General features: G+C 43.5%; 2 protein-coding genes across 2 annotated transcripts; both read right to left on the bottom strand.

The window, feature by feature from the left end:
• Positions 1-2,616: 2,616 nt before the first annotated feature.
• LOC130392786 (transmembrane protein 275-like) lies at positions 2,617-6,948 on the bottom strand. The gene is made up of 2 exons (XM_056603283.1): positions 6,431-6,948; positions 2,617-2,746 (listed from the first exon to the last, which is right to left on the bottom strand). Exons 1-2 carry the CDS (start codon positions 6,946-6,948, stop codon positions 2,617-2,619), a joined length of 648 nt encoding a protein of 215 aa, XP_056459258.1.
• A 925-nt stretch (positions 6,949-7,873) lies between these two features.
• mknk1 (MAPK interacting serine/threonine kinase 1) lies at positions 7,874-20,409 on the bottom strand. The gene is made up of 14 exons (XM_056603592.1): positions 20,243-20,409; positions 19,452-19,514; positions 18,924-19,008; positions 18,434-18,541; positions 18,253-18,350; positions 17,891-17,970; positions 17,737-17,810; positions 17,524-17,628; positions 17,385-17,440; positions 17,198-17,293; positions 16,636-16,830; positions 15,943-16,107; positions 15,724-15,767; positions 7,874-10,168 (listed from the first exon to the last, which is right to left on the bottom strand). The coding sequence occupies exons 1-14, from the start codon at positions 20,291-20,293 to the stop codon at positions 9,904-9,906; spliced, it is 1,485 nt and encodes a 494-aa protein (XP_056459567.1). The 5' UTR covers positions 20,294-20,409; the 3' UTR covers positions 7,874-9,903.
• Positions 20,410-20,484: the final 75 nt, after the last annotated feature.

The raw sequence follows: 20,484 nt of genomic DNA, 5'->3' as shown, positions 1-20,484 counted from the left end.
GGCGCCGCAGTACACAAAGGGGGAACCGTAGACCCGGGGACTTCCCTCGGAGAGAGCCTGGAAACGGAGCTCTGGAACAAACACATCATTGAGCGGTCAGATTTAATCCCCCGCCCGCCCCCTTGTCTTTTGTATTCTGATTAAATACTAAGAGAGGGAGCGAGAGGATTTGCAGAAGCTTGGAGTCTCTTGTTAAAAGGCTGTGTTCTCCACTTAACCTGCAATTTACCTGTCACTTAGGCTGCTGGCTGCAGCCATCACAGCCACCTCTTGGTGGTGAGAGGCGGCTGGGATTTGCGTGCAGCCCGCTCCCTCCTCCACGATGAATAAAGCCCCTGTGTTCTCCAGACGAGGAAGTGAAAGTTGAGCAAGGGAAATATAAATATATGTCATGTTGTTAACACCTTCGGAGACGTACGGAGCCCTTCTGATGGGACACCCTGATAAGAGATCAAATTATTTTAAGGGGATTCTTAGGTGACTATTTGCTTGTTATCCTATTAATGTCCATAACGCGCACACACACAAACACACGGGCGCACACACACTCAGACACACAAACCCCTTCATGCACACCCACAAATGCACACAAACACACACTCACTCTACCCCTCATCATCCCTGCACACACACACACACACACACACACACACACACACACACACACACACACACACACACACACACACACACACACACACACACACACACACACACACACACACACACACACACACACACACACAAACACACACACACAGACACACACACACACACACACACACACACACACACACACACACAAACACGCACACAACAGACACACACAAGGACAAACACACACACACACACACCACACACACACACACACACACACACACACACACACACACACACACACACACACACACACACACACCACACACTTGGTACACACATTCTCTGTGTTACACATGTATACTTTGTTGGGCACTTACACACTTGCATACACTTACACACACTTACACACACTTACACACTCCCCATGCCTGAGGCCCTGAGACTGGACCGTGACGCAAAGCTCTCAGGCGTCGTGTTGTAGCGCGTGCGTTTCACATGCACAGACAAACTGCCGCCAAGGTAACATGACCTCTTTATACCCTCCATAACCCTCTCACACACCTCTGATTTATCTCTCCCCCATACACCCAAAGCCAGGCAAATGAAAGCGCCACCATGATGGCTGTACACGCTGGATCATCCATCTCCACTGTTGTGTTCCCCCACCATAACAACCCCCCCGCCCCCCTTAAATCTTCCCCCTGACCAGGGCTGCTGCAGGTCTGTGACAGCACTAAAGTGGCCCATTCGTTCTCACCTCCGAGCCCAGAGGAGTCCGAGTCCGAGAGTGATGCAGAGGAGTGAATGCCCGTCACTCATTGGCTGCCAGAGAGAGAGAGAGAGAGAGAGAGAGAGAGAGAGAGAGAGAGAGAGAGAGAGAGAGAGAGAGAGAGAGAGAGAGAGAGAGAGAGAGAGAGAGAGAGAGAGAGAGAGAGAGAGAGAGAGAGAGAGATCTTGGAATCCCGTTCTTTTTTATTTTTTCCCATCTTTGGATGCTCAACTAGCATGTGATTCAGCCTGTGATGAAGCTTTGCATGAGTCTCTTAATCCCCTGAACTATATCCCACTGCTTTTAAACAGCCTCATGCATCAGTCTGTAATGCCAGCCATGTCTGGAGTTTATAACGGAGGAGTTTATAACGCACCGGGCTACATTTAGATGGCCTTTTATTTGAAACTTAAGAGAATCTTAAGATGCAAATACCGAGCAGGGAAGCGTTGTGTGTGAGTGTTTATTTCTGTGTGTGTGTATGTGTGTGTGTGTGTGTGTGTGTGTGTGTGTGTGTGTGTGTGTGTGTGTGTGTGTGTGTGTGTGTGTGTGTGTGTGTGTGTGTGTGTTTGTGTGTGGTGTGTGTGTGTGTGTGTGTGTGCGTGTGTGTTTGTGTGTATGCGCGGATGTGTGTGTGTGTATGGGTGTGTGTGTACATGTGTGTGTGCGTGTGTGTGCGCGCGTGAAATTAAAATGTTTTTCAATCCTATGAAAAGGATTGATGAAAGGATGAGACATTTCTTATTGTTTTAGGATTACAATATTATTAATCTAAAAGATTAGGTTTAGGGATTGCTGTTAGATTCAGGGGTTGGTTTTAGGGTTAGGTTTAGGGGTTGGTTTGGTTTTAGTGTTAGGGTTGGCATTTAAGGCATCGATCTGGAGAGGATTTAGTTCATTTGAAAAATGTCAATGTAAATGTATTTTCAGCTTGATGTTCAACATAACGATGTAAGGTTAACCTATTTTGGTTAGCCTATCTATTTTTTGGGGTAAATAATCACACTTTCCTATCCACTCACTTCATTCCCGCTCTTCTCCGAGGCGGTAGACCCTCCGCCTTTTCACTGTTTTTTTTCTTTTCAGAGACAGCCCACCTGTCTGCCCGCGCGTCCCACCTGTCCCTGGTGGGCTTCCGAGTTAAATTCTACCGTTAAAACCCATTACCGACCTATCAGCCTGCTCGTAATGCTGTCTAACGACCTCATTTCCCTAAGTGTTCGCCTTGTCCGTCACCGGAGGCAACGTCAGCTCCACCTCGCCTCTTCTGACGGTCCCGACAGCTCAGAGGCGCACTCCAAGCCCTGTGCCGCCACTGGGCGGACCTCCTCTCCGTCACCCGTCCTCATCATCCCGTAGCGGGATGGGACGCTCAATCTGGGGAAATGTGTCACGGTAAAGTGGCTGGGGACACGCACGGGGGCGAGAGAGACTTTGAAATGAAAGTGCTGCTTTTTTCCCCATGTGCTATATCTACTATACTCTATTAACCAGCGCAGCACAGTCAATCAACACCACATTTTTGATGGGAAGATAGGCATTGGTGAGAATTGGAACATAAAATAGCTGATCGCTATAGCCTATAGATATTGCAGCTAAACCCAGGTTGAAATGTTGATTGACCTGTAAAAGAGTTATTTAACACGGATGAAAGAGAGCAAACTAGCAGTGTGCATGTGTGTGTGTGTGTGTGTGTGTGTGTGTGTGTGTGTGTGTGTGTGTGTGTGTGTGTGTGTGTGTGTGTGTGTGTCCGTCCGTGTGTGTGTGCGTGCGTCTGTGTATGCTTTTGAGTGTGTGTCTGTGCATTTGCCTTTGCATGCTTGTGTATGTGTGTGTGTGTGTGTGTGCCTGTGTCTGTGCATGTGCATGCTTGTGTATGTGTGTGTGTGTGTGTGTGTGTGTGTGTGTGTGTGTGTGTGTGTGTGTGTGTGTGTGTGTGTGTGCCTGTGTTCGTGTTTTTTTTTAAAGAGAGACAAGGTGATGTAGAGTGCACGATTGCGGGAAAAAAATGTCTCATGGCGAAAGTGTGTGGGGGTGTGCGTCCCTCTCTCATATGATTCTCTAGGTCTCCCAGCACACCTTTCTGTGAAATGATTTGGTAAATATGGAATGGGGCCCCTAGGCCACAGAGGCCGGGCCCCTCTTCAGGAGTGGATAATTGACTCCTTTCCCTGCTTGATAATTCATTGCTTGCATATGCCAGCTAATACATCAAAAAACAGCCCTGCTCCTCAAGTCCCCAGACACCCCCCCCACCCACACACACACACACACACACACACACACACACATGCACACACACATGCACACACACACACACACACACACACACACACACACACACACACACACACACACACACACACACACACACACACACACACACACACACACACACACACAGGCACACACACACACAGGCACACACAAACACACAGCATCAAACACCCTCAGGAACCAATGACTATGAAGGGGTCCCACAGAAGACATTTAAAGGGAAGAAGAAGAAAATGACAAATGGTTGGGGTTCTCTGTGAATTAATTATGTCTTCTATACTGTGCGCAGAGCTGGCTGGTTCCAGATCTGGGAATGAATTGTGTCTTCTAAATACTGTGAGCAGAGCTGGCTGACTGCCAGACTAATCTTGGGCAACATATGACCAGCTACAAGTGAAAGAACGAAGGTAGAGAACGGAGGGAAACTAATAGAGCAATCAGCCTGTAGAAAAGTGATGTCTGATTCAGCTCCAGTGGACATTAATGCATTCATCACTCGATGGTAATACCCAGCAGCCCTCTTTCCCATTCAGCACCAGCCCTCCCTTTGAAATAGATTAGGATTAATATCATGACCGAGATAGCGTTTGTTTTACAATAGCTAAGTCAACACTGGTGGCAGTCATTAGGAATTAGATGTTAGTCTTCTACCGTGAGGATGAATGTGTGGCGATAGTGACGTTGAGGGAGAAGGTATGAATTGCCCTTCTCTTTAGACAGGGTGGGATTGAGAATAATAGAGTCGAACACTTTGCTCTTTCAATGCAAGATGATTAATGCCGAACCTCAGGCGTTTTGGTGTAATGCCATACCAATCATCTCAGGATGGGTAGAAGTTGGTGCTTTAAGAGAAAACAACAGAGATAAACAAAGGGTTGTCCACCTGCATCAGCTGCAGGATGGATCTGTACAAGATGGGGTCACAAAGACACCGTCACCTTGCTGTTGTTCTATCTTCATGTTATCTGGGAATATGTGAGATTTCCTTTGGGAAATTTTTTCGGCTGCTAGGAGGCGACCATGCAAGCCCCCCCCCAGCACCCCTCCCTATAGAATCAGAGCAAACTAGATCCAACCGGCCCGAGAACGCCAAAGTAAGTTTTAATGATGACGTAGTTCTTTATTAAACTTTTTATTTTGTAATGTGTATCAAATGACATTGGGTAATATGCTTAGTTATAGGGTTGGGGTCATTAATGGATCAAAGGAAATAGAAAACATTGGTTATTGGGATTCATGTTATTTTGTATTAAACTGCCAGATAATAGGTTTTCTAATATTCCATTGACAGAGGAATAACCTAATGAAACACATTTAAATGTATAAATAAAGTGTACTGGCTACTGGCTGTGATGGGAACTTGGTAGACTGGGGGTTTTTTATCCATAGGGATGCATGGTCTGAATATTGTTAGAGATATTCACACCACGATAAAGTTTTGTTATGTTGTTATGATATTAAATATTATGTTGGTTATATCTGTGTGTGTATAGTTTAGTGTGCATGCTTTGCTTCAATTTAAATGAATATAAAGTTAAAAAAAGGGCTTATGCAGTCTATAATTGTTAAGTAAGACAAGATATGCTACATAAACAACGAAATGATTTGACCGAATGAAAAAAGCTAAGGGATGTTGGAGCCCGGATAATGATCGGTTTGAAGGGCAGCAGCTCCCTCTAACGGCAGAAAACGACATAACGTCACGTAAAACCATTCACGACACGAAGATGGAAAGAATTAGGTCTCTAAGCAATTTGTTTCCATTAACATTAGAAACACAAACGCGTTCAGAAGACAGTGAGCGGAGGTCACTGGAGGTCCTGACCTTTGACCCTCTAAACCTAAAAATAAAATAAAAACATTCCCCTGGACCCTCAGCCACCCTATACTGCTACAAGAGTCCTTCTGAAGAGGGGTAGATCATCCCAGCTCCACCACTCCGAGCATGTCTTCAAGTCTGATGACTTCCACTGTGCGGGAATCTGGATTTTATCAACTCATGATTGCAATCAATGTGTTCTGGCTCAGTAAAGGAAAAGGCAAAGTAAACGTTCAGAAAATGCAACAAAAATGTATCCTTGAATTAATACAATGTATTTGAATCAACTTAATTCATTTTATTATGAATTAGGTGCCCCCCCCCCCCCCCCCCCCCCCCCGATATACAATCGGGGGGGGGGGGGGGGTAGTGTAATAATAGATAAACAGCAGTAATCCAGCCGTGACCAGCAAATGCTGGTTCTGATGCGTACGGGCAAAAAGCATCGTATGATTATAAATGTGAGTGATGAGGGGGAGGAATAGGTCTAGTATTATAAAAAATAGTATTGTAGAAGCATTAGTTTCTATTGTTAAGTATTATTCGGTGATATTTATTACATTCAACGTTTTACATTTTACTTTTAACGTCTGCAAGCTGAAACGTAAGCCAGTTTTGTCGGATTTTTATATTAATCTTTTTCTCAGCATTAACAGAACCTATACGATTGCATAAGTAGTGCATATTTACAATTACAATTTGGTTTGGCAAGTCCTAACTAAAATCACGTCAATAGGCAGTTCTTCTCTTTAATAATCTCATTGATAAGTTGTAATGTTATAATTTATCAATGTAATCAAATTGTGATGTTATCATGTATATTGAACATCTCAATTGACCAACAGAGATCCACAGACGACTCCAAGTCTTATCATTGCTGGATCCGAACGTAGCCATTGCACCTGCACGCTGATCAAGGAAGGGTAGGGGTCCCATCAGCAGGGCCCGCCTCTCCTTCACCCAACCCATGCGCTGTCCCCGTGGTTGCGCCTAGAGCAGGGTGCTCCTCCTGGATGGGCGATGACGATGTCAGGGAGTCGGTGGGGCTGAGCTGAACGGCGATGGTGTCCGGTAGCGTGTGCTCACTGGTCTCCATCTCAAACGCCACGGCGCCTCCCATCTTCATCATCATCAGCCCCGAGCTCGAGTCGCACCCCGCCGCGCCCACAGACGTAGCGGGGCGCGCGGACCTCCTGCTGAACACACAGCACGTCGTGAAAAAGGCCAAAGCCACGAGTAGGAGGAGGGGTCCGATGATGATGGGCGGGTTGTTGCTGGGCAGGAGGGTGCCGAACGCAAAGGCGCCCACTAGGGTAATGTTGACGCCGGCTAGCGTGACGCACAGCCCGCAAGCGCAGCACAGCGCCGGAGATGGCAGGTTATGCGGCGGCCGCGTGGCGCGCTTCTTGGGGAGCCTGTTTTGAGCGGGAGCGGTTGGTGTTCCAAGCGGTGGCTTGGAGGAGAGGGGGTCATCCGGGGCCATGCTTCCACGGGCCCCCGATGAAGACAGCAGCTCTGGATGTTTTTTTAAAGCGCAAATCCAAGCAGCATGTGGATGCTTGACTTCTTCAGCATCATGTGCGTTGAGTTATTACAGAAGGCAGCTGGGAGAGGAGCAAAAAAAGAGGCTGATTGGTCACTTTTTGACACCGTTATTTTTGTTTTAACCTAAAAGTGGGAGATGGGATAGGAATTATTCAAGAAAGAGACCTATGATTTGAAATTTGAAATGAAATCGAGAACGTTGTCATTCTGCTAAAATAAGCATTTTTATCCATCTCCTTATAGTGCAGTCTGTGCAGAGCCACAGTTTTCAAATCAAAATGAACATGCTACACGCCAATCTTTGTAGACTTCGCTAACAGGTTATACAATCGAACGCTTGTCTGTACTTACCTTGGCTTGGACGGTCTTGGTAATCTTAAAGCCATTATTTTCCAGATTCACATTAAACAATTCCACTAGTGCGGATCCCAGTGGATGAGTAGGGCTAGGCTACGCTGTGAGCCAATGAAACAATTAACCGGGTTCAGGAAGACGCGTTGATTTATAAATGCACTCACATGGGGGCGTAAAGGCAACGTGTACGCGCCTAACCATTTGTCCGCCCAGACCATGAGTTCATGAAATTGTAATCATTTCTGACTGCCCCTGAGGATATGTTTGTGTTAATTATTCGTGTTGAATATAGTATGGCGACATTTTTATTGAAAAAAACCTTATTCTTAAAGTGCTAATATGTAGCCTAACATATCAACACTGGACATATCTCAAGGTTGATGTTTACAATAATCTTACTATCAACACTCAGCAAACCCCCCCACCCAGCCAAACACACTGTTGCATTTAGTGGATACTTGAGTTATTTTAATTACAAAAAGTTGCTACCTAATACTAATAAAAATTAAAATAAGTAAAGAGAAAAGACGGTTCTTGTGAATCAGTTTTTATTGGGAACGCAGCTTTGAAAATGAATGCAGGAATACCCCGGAGAGCATTTATTTGCATAGGGTCTCAAGAGGTTCAACACAGTAGCCTATATATCACAGATCAAATCGCATTCAATGTTTCTTACTCACCATCCGCACGTAAAAAAATAAAAAAATAATGTTACGTGATGAGTGGGAGGGCTTTTACAAGCCACCGTTTTCAAATGGGTTCCCTCAGAGAAAATCTCTTAATTAATGTCTGCCCTTTGTTGCTATAGGGATGTAGTGTCCATGGCAACAGGGACGGATCTGTTCAAATGCCGTGAACATTAAGCCACAAAGCCAACAAAGTTAATAGCTTTGTGGGAAGAAAAAACAAACTAAAATCGTGTACGACTTCTGTTGTTGACCCCATGAAACATAACAAAAGGTTTATCAGTATACACAAAGGCTAACTAAACACATAATAATTAAATATAGTAGAGCATAAAATAAAAATGTGGGGGAAAGTAATGGCCATGTGTTCAAAATTACGACTTGTTTAATGCTTGGTTTTGGTAGATTGCTAAAGGGCAGTCACAAAATAACAAACTATACAGAACTATAAATTACTTAATAAAAAAAAAAGGAGTCCCTTTACAACAGCTCTTAAAAAATAAATTGAATACAATTAAAACCAACACATGTGCAACATGAGAACTCAACCGCCTTTAGATTGACCAGAGACACGAGGCAAATCAATACTTTCTCTCACCATCACATAAGGGATGACGGGGTCACAGTTGTACACAAACAACAAAACAAGGTGCACTTGGGGAATCAGAGGTCTTATGTTGGCGGTTAAAGAGCACCACTGTTTGAATTCACCTTTCAACTCCCTAATATCCAAAGTAATGGTTTAAAGTGAACAGGTAGGCTGTGTCTCACAGGTTGAGGAGCTGGCAAATCCCATGCCAACAACTTAACTGAGAAAACACATCCATTTGAAGAACTAGCTCCATTTTAAAGTGAACAGCGAATTCAACCTACAACTTAAATTCCATTAATGCTTATAGTAAAAAAATAAAGCTTAGAAAAAGGGAAAAATATATAATATCACTGAAGAACACATTCACAGCTGGAACAATATAAATACAAATCTTAAGACGATTTTTACATCAGTAGCTGTATTTATAATTTTGAGGTTCCCATAATAAGCAACACCCAAAATATAAGTATTCCTATTGTAAAAACCTAAAACCCTTGTAAAAAAATAACAATGTCATAGATATGCTCACTTCAGAAAACCTAACAACTCAAGGCCGCCTAAATTAAGTGCATATTTTAACAATAAGAGTCAACACTTAACCAACTGAAAACACCCTCGACATCACAGCTTGCAACAGGACAGGAAACACTAACAGACATGAGGTAGCCAAGGATTACATGTCCCTCCAAGTGCTACAGGACCAGATAAGACCTACGACCATGAAAAGTACTTCACCAATGGAAACGACCCATGACAAGGCTACACCAAAACAGACGCCAAACACAGGAGCCTTTTCCATCATCCAATGCCAGTCAAGGTTCACAACTGAGCTGCACAACAAAAGTACTGTTGAGTCGTTCCTTCACACATTGCATCAGTCCTTGAAAAAATAAAAAAGGTACTGTTGAAAATATAGGATGCAGATGCGATAACGATGTCAATGAGAGGGGCTACAGCCAGAGAAGAGGAATGCTTCAAACATGGTTTTCTAGATTTACCATATCATCATAATCATCCTTATTGGGAGCATACATACATTTTTGCCACCATTTTACCAGGATGACTCATTTATTTAGGTTTAAGTAAATTTCATCAGACGATTAAAAATAAATAGTGGTTCCGTTGGAAATCTCAAATTAGATGATGACGACGCAGAAGTGACAATAACGGATAAACCAATGGGCAGACAGAAGAAGAGGAGGGCAGTTCAAACATGGCTCTCAAGAATTACTACCGTCGTAATCCTCAAGGTGCGGGTGGGTCAAGTGGCGACGCCAGTCTCCGGCGAGGGCAGGAAGTCCGCGGCGCGGATGGCATTGGACTGGGCCCGTCGGCGTGCCAGCCTGGAGTTGGAGGGTGGGGACAGACGCATGGAGCAGACCACCACCACGGCGGCCACGGCCGCCACCCCGGCGCCAGCCTCGGCGTCCTCCAGCTCCTCCAGCTCCTCGTCGTGGTGGGACAGCTGGCGGTTGAAGGCGATGGCGTCGGCAGTGAACTGGGTCAGGTCTTTGGTGCTGCTGTTCCTGGAGGCGCAGAGAGGGGAGGAGGCATTGATGTTGTGCTCGGTACGGTCAAGTGCGTGGTTCAGGGGCCACATACAGCCCAGCTGATCAAGGGGGCCGGACCAGTAAAATAATGGCAAAATAACCTACGTCAACTCCAAATCCTTAGCTTGGTTTTTTTTAGTACTATGCTTCCTCATTCAGCCTACATTTGTAGCCTACATAAATCAGGGATCAAAAGGATCTATATTAGCACAACACATTTATTCACAGATGGGCCAATGGAATTGAAATAAAAGGCATTTCACATTCATTAACAACTGGTTAATTTTTATAGAGTTGAGTGAATACATTTTTACATCTGAACCAACTCACCACACTAAACAAACTCAAGTGGGAGCTATGAAGAAAGCTATCATACTGCCTTGAAAATGTAAATGTGCACATATAAATAAAAAACATACATAAAAGTTATAGCAGTGCATGAGCAATGAGATTAGGCTACATCCGATTAAACTGTTTGGTAGGCTACTGAAGCTGAGAATGATATACTGCACAACATTCATTGTCTTTTACAGTTTTTTTCCTATCGTTTTAGGCAATTTACCTAAACCATGTTCACATTCCCTAAACACTTCATACAGTGAGCATACCAGTAGACCATGTGAACCAAACTGTGGTTACTTGCCCCTATGCTAAGATACAAATGCTGGCAATGACGCCTTCTTCCAAATTTCATGGATACCTGCCCCAGTCAATGTTCACTACCGGGAAAACGCTGTGGAACTACAGCATATTTTACCAATGTTTAGATACTGTTCAAAACAGTGAACTTTCTGTTCAAAACCTAACTTATCAGTAATTTAGATCACTGTAGATGGAAAGATGCTGCATTTGGACAGACAAATTAAGTTACATGTTTGAATAAGAAAAAATATTTAGTTTATAGTTTATTTATTTTATAGCAATTTAGATTTTTTCCCCCCTGTGCACCATAGTTCTTGGTGAATTGGCATGGAATTACTCTTTTTACGTAAAAGCAACACTACATACAATGATCTGTACAAAACACAGAGGATAAGTTTTGCAATGCAAAACACCTGGTGGTCATTTCAGCTTAAGACCTACTCAGCTAAAGACCTACTCAGGTGTTTTACATGTAATTTGTGCCTCGTTGAAAAAGGGCCTTCTTTGGCATTTGCTTTGGACTTCTTTACGTAGTTGGTATAGGAAAATGGATGCAGCAAGAGGCAGAGGCAGAGGCAGAGGCAGAGGAGCAGCAGCAGCAAGGACAGTTGTATCTGATGAAATCAGAGCAACTGTCATCGACCATGTAATCAATCATGGTCTGTCCATGAGGGAAGCTGGTCTGAGGGTTCAGCCGAACTTGCCAAGATCAACGGTGGCATCAATCGTGAGGGTTTTCACACAAACTAACAGGTACTATACAGTATTTACTGTATTGACAATTACAGTACATTTACCACACTCAATTGTGACATCTTTTGTGGGAGGTAAACCGACATATGAACACCGTCAGCAGATACTTGGCTTGGATTGTCATACTGTAATATTACAAACTTTATTACTGTAGTCCAAAGAAGTGTTTGTCTGTTTTTTCAATGCAACACTACAGGAAATCTATGCCAAACTGGAGGACACAGCAACATTTTATATATGCAATTGGCAATGCTTCAAGATGTTAGTGTTTTTTAGGTCATAGTGTTCTGAGAGGAAACATGTGTTAAGTTATGGCAGCATTGTTTGTGGTGTGGTTGTTGTAGTGCATTTTGCACCAAAGGTTAACAGATATGCAGAGGTGTGCGTCTCTAAAGCCCACTGTGTTAAGTGATAGGGAAAAGTGACCATAGTATGGGTACATGACCGAAAACGATAGGAAAAAACTGTAATATGAAACCTGAGTAAACTTATTTTCAAAGATCTGTATTCATCAGAGTGCAAACATTTCTGAAAGAGCATCACAAGAATTTGGCCCAGGCCTACTTGCTGATTAACTTCTTTTTTTTCTCACTGCAGTATATTTGCTGCTGCTGGCTCCTGAAACTTGGCATATTTTAGCCTTTACGAGTGCATCAATATCAGGTGCCAAATCCTGAGTAGCAGCACATTACACAATGTCATTCAAGTGCGTGTTTGTTAACCTTGAGCGGTGCTTTGTTTTATTTAGGTTCATTACGCGTTATAAAAAAACTGATAAATTATTATTATTATTGCAGAGAACACCTGTTCAAAAAGATAGGTAGTCCCAAACATGGATAACCTTTGCAGCCAGGGATGTTAATTTGGGGTACCCTGGCAAGAGATATTGATAAAATGTGTCCAAGCCCACCGATGCAAATTTCTCCTTCATATTGGTATCACACTGCAAGTTAATTATCTCGAGTTGGATGTCAGCTGGCATGTAAGAAGGCTTGACTGGAAATGGCGGGCGAAAGACAGTAGTTCACTGAAGACCTGAAACTTCCGCTCGAACTGCCGCAGCAATCCTGTCATCTCGTCTTTGTATTGATCCATATCAGCATTACGTCCGGTCGCACGCACAGCGGTTAGACATGGGAAATGGGCGGTGTCACCACTAGATAGCTGCGCCTCCCAGAGTGACAGTTTTAACTTGAATGCGCGTATGCGGTCGTTGTACTGAGGGACAATTTTATTGCGGCCTTGCAACATTTTGTTACGATTATTCTGGTGCTGTGTAATATCCACCATAGAGTCAAGATCCTGCACCCACTGCAGACATTTAAGTTCCTTCACTGGGCTACCCATTACACGGTATGGTAGGCCAGCCTGAATGTCATTATCTCTGAGAAAAGTGTCAAACTGATGGTGATTCAGACCTCGTGCTCTGATACATTTAGAGTTTTTACAACCACATCCATAACATGATCCATTTTTTGTGTTTTTCAACACAACGCTTCTTGATGCAAAATACAGTGAAATGCCCCAAAATCCCCATTTGCGGTCTGTACTTTCTCTCGGGATTTTGTCGCAACGCCTGCCTTTCTCCCGACCATTGATGGTACACCATCTGTAGCGAGGCTGACGGCACGCAGTGCGTCACTTTCTACGTGAACTAGTTCAAAGTTCAGTTCACAAATTTTAAAATGAACTAGTTGAGTTAAACCTTCATAATTCAAAATGTTGAATTTTGTAAATCCCATTGATTTCTGTTGGAAGACTCATTGCTCGTTGGCCGGAAACGGAAAGGGGAGGAATTTTCGCTCGGTTCTAGCCCTACTGTTGAGACGGAGAACCGAGCGAAAAGACTACAACCAAACGTAAACAGCCCTTCTTTCCTTTTCCGGCCAACAAGCAATGATTCTAGGAGGTATTCTAGTCTGCTGAGCTATGAGCCAGAGAGCTAACGTTATGGATTGTACATATTTATAATTCGAAATTCGTCTCAGCCTTTATACCACAGATACTCCAGGGTCTATAGTATATAACCGCGTTGTCTGATTACAGTTTGATTCATTTCACAATTAAACAGCTCTCGTTTTGAAGTATAATCACCGTTCCCTTAGTTTCAATGGGAATCTCGACGGCCTTTGCTTTCAACATAAAGTGTACATATTTATAATTTGAAATTCGTCCCACCCTTTATAGGACAGATACTATAGGGTCTATAGCATATAACCGCGTTTTCTGATACAATTTAATGTAACAGTAAGTTGACAACACTGCAACTGCAAATTAACCATGGATATGACCGGTTGCCATGATATAACCATGGCAACCGGTCAAACAACACAGCGTTCTGTTCTCGCATCGGCCGTGTTGATAAACAAATAACCCCCATTGTGAAGGGGGTTATTTGAAGGTGCCGTTCACAGACACCAGAATGAACAAGTTCACAGTAACGTTCATCAGGCAGTAATACAGTATGTTCAGTTCACGTTTGCCCAAAATATGAACGAGTTCAGGCACAACACTGACGGCACGGGACCAGTCCACTCTGACCTTGTCCAGCACTCCAACGAGAGAGCTGAATATGTAATTCGCTGTTGTAGTGTCCTTCATTAGGCACCAATCAAGGAACTCCTCGGTGATTGCCAAAGTCTTATCAACACCCCGAATAAATATGGCCAGTTGAGCAATATCTGTTATGTCAGTGCTCTCATCAATTGCAACCGAAAAAGCAATAAATGAGTTGATTTTGTCATTTATTTTGCTGCCCAATTCTCCTGAGAGCTCTGTTACCCCATCATTTTGCTTATTTCTTTAGAAAATCATAACTCACAGGAATGGGCTAGAGACTTAGGCCGTTTCTCAATTCCTAGCACGCGTACTACGGACTCGATGACTTGCAAGCACGTACTTGGCAAGTCTGTACTACAAGCACATATTTGCGAGCATGCGAGTACGTACCTGCGATTGGAACAGCAGCGGACTCGATGACGTCACCACCTCTGCTCGTCCGTTAACTGTGCTACGGCCTCATTTAGGCATATACTACTGAACAATATAAACAAATTATATCATTTTCCAATAGTATGTAAATATTCTGAATGAATAAAAATTGAAAAGATATATGTGTCCTGTCATGTGTATAAGCTATACACACACAACTTTATAAATATTTATATATTATCTTATATTATTATTATATTATATAAATATATATATAAGTTAAGAGTAACTTAAGCTACAGTTGTGCGTCTTCTCCATATTGTCCGCCATCGTACTGCTGCGAGTGCGAAATGCATCCTGGGATTTATAGCGATTGCAAGCACACACGAGCCACCTCCGATGCATGCTTGGTGAAACGGCGAGATCTAGCACGCATCAAGAACACTTCCGGGTTTTACGACAGTACTCGCTTGATGCGTGCTTCGAATTGGATCAGTGTTCGGGCAACGACTGATGACGTTTCACGAGTCCACGAGCACGCACAAGTATGCGAATTGATAAACGGCCTTACTTTTTTTGGACATACTCAGAAATGTATGCTCTACAAGTCGCGGGCCTGATCAAACCATCTCGCGGGCCGTATGTTTGACACCCCTGTCCTAGATGTATGAAGGATAGATGAGCAACGTTTGCTACAGTCCACTGGGTAGGCTGGTAGACTGATCTATCCAGCACACATTTAGGTGGACGCGCCCACTTGTGAAGTCAGAAGAGGCCCGATTTTCAAAATGGCTTGTAACGTCAAACTCACACCTGGTGGTGTAATGCGTCACCTTTAAAAGATACGGAAGGCCCATTTTATGGTTGTTCGTGTTGAAATACTCGATCCATCCAGATGACAATCGACAACGCATATCCTCGGGCAAAGTTAATAGCAATATTCGGTACCCTTTTCTGTCGCAGGACTGCATTAAACCCTTCCAATCAATTAATTCAGCACGCCTGAACTGACTGTCTAACTAACCACCCTGCTACGTGCATGCACTCTGCCCATGCACTCATTCCGCAGCCTTCCACACGCAGACCTCTTGCTTAATATTTCTACAGGAATTGCCCAAGTCGTGGGTGGATGGTGTATTAATCACAACAGTGTTAATGGATAAGAGACCATCCTTTTGTCAAGCAAACTAAAAGCTCAAGCTCACCTTTGCAGAACACGAGGAGTGGGAAGACCTCTCTCGGGAGCGTTCTGGAGGAATAAAAACAACAAACATTAGCAAAGAAAGGAGGACTTGTAAACACGTTGCTTTTAATAAAGCAAGGCCAGGGTCAAAATGTGAACATGAAGTTGACCACCTTTCCGAGCATGAAGTTAAAAATAAATCACAAAAACGATTGTCCACTCTCAATATAGGGACACGCACCCCTTGCACCCATGGGTGCTGGAGGACCTGAGCAGCACTGGAGCGCAGGTTGGCATCCCGAACCAACAGCTTGGAGATGAGGTCTTTGGCTTCTTCTGAGATGCGGGCCCAGTCTCTCTCTGGAAACTCATACTTCCCTTCCTGGATGCTCTCGAACAGGTGACTCTAAAAAGAGCGAAAAAATAAAATAAAATTAACAATCAGCAATATGCTGTAGCGTTGCCACAAGCTCATGCCATACTCCTCATCGCCCTTCCTGCATCCCCTCTACTCCTTCCGACTGAGCAGAGGAAGCCACCAGTTCAAAACAGTGGAACTCCCCACGCTGCAGCCTAACTATCAGACGAATGGCGTACAGCCTTTATACGGCTGCGTCACGGTGGGAAGAGAGGGCTTGGAACCACGCTGGCTAGGAGGGGTACCGACTAGTGCTGCACGATTAAAATAATATCAGCCTTTGCGATTGTATAACCGCAAAAGGCTGCAATTCAATTTTAAAATAATATTAATATATTCTTATTTATTCTATTTAGTTGTACTACAAGTTTGCAAAGCAGAAATGCCTGAAATCTGTGTGCATTTCCCTTGATAACCAAGAAAGTAGACTCATGACACCATTTGTTTATTATATCACAATCGCAATATTGTCCACAATAGGACTTTTTCACCAAATCGTGCAGCAGTAGTACCGACCTGGCAGGTCTTGCACATCTCTCCCCGGTCCCAGCCACAGTCACTGCCGCAGTGGCCGGTGAAGGGGGGGCTGCCACTCAGCAGGATGTACAGGATGACCCCAAGGCTCCAGAGGTCGCAGCGCTTGTCGTAGAAGGAGGCCTCGTCTGTGAACACCTCCACCACCTCGGGAGCCATGTACTCCGCAGAGCCACACTGGGGGGGAGCGAGAGGGAGGGCCAATGTTATGATGAGATCAACTTTGGTGTATGGAAGGATTATTGTCCGACATCTGCTGGGTCGTTCAGGTCGTGAAAAAATAAAAACACATCCAAGTTGTAGCATGTAATAAAGTGTGTGCGTTCTACATGTTAGATGCTTAATTCAAGGCTTGATTCAACTAGCCTAAACATCACTTGCTAGCCCTTTAATTCGCGGAGAGACTCCCAGAGTGAAGGAGTTGGTCCATTATGTTTAGGCTATCGGACTGACCGATTTGTGATTGTAATGAAACGTTGGTCAATGGTCTGTGATTGCTCTATTTGGGATCATCATATAAAAACCATCCAACTTCTAGTCTTACCGGTGTGGTGAGCTCTGGAGTTGTGATGGGTGTACAGGCGCTGCTCAGCTTCACTCCACTTCCCAGGTCAAAGTCACAAATCTTCACAGGGGACACCTGGAAACAGATAAGAGGGCTTACAACTCTCCTATCAGCAGTCAAACACTCAAACAAAACCAGCTGAAGGTTAGTTCGTTTATTATCTTACCCGGTCGGTGTATTCACAAAGGATATTCTCCAGTTTGAGGTCTCTATGTGCAATGCCTGGATCAACAAAGACAACGTTAAGCAACAGACTTCCATGTATCCAGGTGATGCTCAGAGGAGTTCATTGGGTGGCAACCAACCTTTAGTGTGCAGGAAGTCCAGAGCTAGGGCTATATCCCGGACCACCCTGCTGGCCTCCAGCTCATCAAAGTGCCTCCGGTTCTGAATGTGTGTTAGAATGGAGCCTATGGGAACAATATAGTCAGGTTGGAGCGCAGATATCACATGATACATAAATGGTGGCAATAAATGTCATTACAATTTTACTAAAAATCATAATCATTGATGCTTACCTCCACGCAGCTTCTCGAACACCAGGTAGAAGCAGGAACTATCTTCAAAGAACTGGATGAGTTCCAAGATATTCCTGAGAGGAATAAGTTGACCCAAGATTAGAGATTGTCGGTACACTTTACAAATGAGTCACTTTTGCTAATGAGTTCTCACTTGTTTCCCTGACACTGGTAGAGTGTCTCTACTTCCCGGAACACCCTGCTTCGACTGTGGCCCGCGCTTTTCTCGATGATCTAGGGCAAAAAGAAAAATACTTTATAGACAAATCTAGCCTCTGTATTTTCATAATGCAGTTATGCTATGTGATATAATGAGAAAATATATGCTATGCTAGCATATTAGAAGGATTATTGCCTTCTTTCATTTGGAGGTAAGAAAGGTAAAAAGATTGTTTAACTAACAATTTAATCAAGACATTCAGCGGCAAAGATCAAAGCACTTAAAAGTTGCTGAGCGCAAAATAGATACATCTTTTATAGTTCTTTCCTGTTTGATACAAGCACTTGTTACCTTACCTTCACTGCAAACTCGTTCCCATCCTGAAGACTTATGCATCCCTGCACTTTCGCACACGCTCCCTGGCCCAAAATTTCTTCAGTCAGCTTGTAGACATCTGGGAGAAAAGATCAAACATTAGCCTTTTAAAATCTGACTATCACTAATCGGAGTATCACTCGAGAAGATGCGAGTCTGTACCGTCAAAGCTCCCTGTGAAGCTGTCTTTTGCTCTGGTCCTCTTCTTCTTCTTTCTTTTGGCTGCTTCTGGAATGTTCAGTGGCTGGCTTTTCTCAATTTCTACAGCTCCTGGAAAATATTAAGAGAAGGTTACATGCAACCTTGCGCTCCAACATTGGTACAGTAAAACATCTCTCTGCAGACCATGACCTAAGCACACAGCAGAATTTAAAATAAATAATAGGTATGGGTTGCTTCAGGACACTTCCTCTAAAAGACTAATTACAACACCCTCTTGTACCACCCTTTTGATAAGAGATTTTACCATAGCCCTGCATATATCAAATTGATTAAAACAAGCCCTGGGTTGATGTGGGGCTCTTTAAAATACTAATGTGTTCATTTCAAATTATTACAAACCATAGATGGTGTGGAGTGAAAAGGGGACCTAGTGATGCTAGTGCTTGTAGTTTTTAAAAGTTGTATTTTAATCATGTAACTTATGTATTACCTCTCTCCACCCGGCTTGTCCCATTTTGTTGACTTTCCCCTTTGCAGTCAGCTTCTTGGCCCACAGCCAGGGAGCTTCTCTTTGACTGCGAGTACACCGCACCGAGCAGGGGGGGGGGGGGGGAGGGAGGGGAAAGTGCGAGAATAACCAGATATTAATCCTTTGAAACTGAATGAAAGGACCAGAATAACCCCACAGATAATCGCTATTGTTCACCATGCACCGAAACACTGATAATAGTATTTGTATTTATTCAGAATCTGTAAGTAAAGCAGTTGACCTACAAAATAACAATACAAATGAGTACCAACACTAAGTGTGTTGTCACAACAGGATGGGCTAATGTTTAACAACCTAAAAGGGAAGTGTGTAAATGGTCGGACCTGGGTATTGCCAGAAACTAAACAGAGTTTATGACTCAGCAATATGGTTCCTTGAATCGTCTGTGGTAGAGAAGTATGCCTTATCAGGAAGTTACATGATTGCCCCATATTGGTTTGAAAGGGTATCTGCGGTTGCATGTCTTACCTGTAGAGCGTTTTGGTAGACTTGCAGGTCTGCCATCGCATTGTAAATCACCATATCTGCCAACTGCAACATAAAGGGGGTTCAATTTATCATAAGTATATGTTGACAAGGGCAAGAAACAAGATATAAAACTGTGAAGACCATGCAGGTGAGAGAATATGATATGGAAAAGACGATGTAGCATAGATGTTCAACTTTGAGGGCTATGTAGCAAACACCAACCACTTGCCTCGCAATATGGTTTAACATTCAATAAAAGGCGTTCAATATCGGAGATCTTTCCGGTGGAGCTCATTGGGGGAGATGGACCCCAGAACATTCATGGTCTGTCAACAATGGCACGAATGATGACTATGAATAGTTCGTATTTAGTAGTCATTGTCCCTCGTCAGCAAACCAAATTATACCAATACAACTATTTTATATAAAAACAGTTTCTAGCGCGGTTAATGAGAGACAACCCATCTAATCGGTACACATTTGAACACAAAGGCCAAGATGAAAGCTAAAATGAAGCTTACTGGAGAATATTGAATTACCCGACCTATATTCGCAATATATTGTGTATTTTAACATAATGGGAAAGGCAACAAAATAACAAAAGCCAATGACCCTTAATACAATATCTATGTATAATCTCAACGAAATCAAACATCAGAGCAACTGACATCCAACTAGGACAGTCGATAGCTCCGAAGTAGCTCACGTTTAATAACCACATTGTCTTCTATTTCAAGCGTCTGATAATCCTAAAGCAGGAAAGGAAAAGGAAATAATGTCAAAACGTTTACCTGGAAACTGTGTCCAAACCGGCAGAATCCTTCAGTCGAAACCTTAGCCATCTGATGCAAGAAGCCATTGCATTGAGCCAATAGGTTAGCGCTGGGTTAAATCATCCTAGCTAGCCTGTGACGCGTAGTGCGGGAAAACCACTGACCGTTAGCTCCGCCCCCTTTTGGCAGTATCTGAATGCATATTGGCCGCGAACAACGTCTGTCAATAACGTCATTGCATTTCGCTACGCCCCAAAACA

The sequence above is a fragment of the Gadus chalcogrammus genome, chromosome 12 (assembly GCF_026213295.1).
Source record: "Gadus chalcogrammus isolate NIFS_2021 chromosome 12, NIFS_Gcha_1.0, whole genome shotgun sequence".
In the NCBI taxonomy this organism is placed as follows: Eukaryota; Metazoa; Chordata; class Actinopteri; order Gadiformes; family Gadidae; genus Gadus; species Gadus chalcogrammus.
This window is presented reverse-complemented; position numbering and strand designations above follow the sequence as displayed.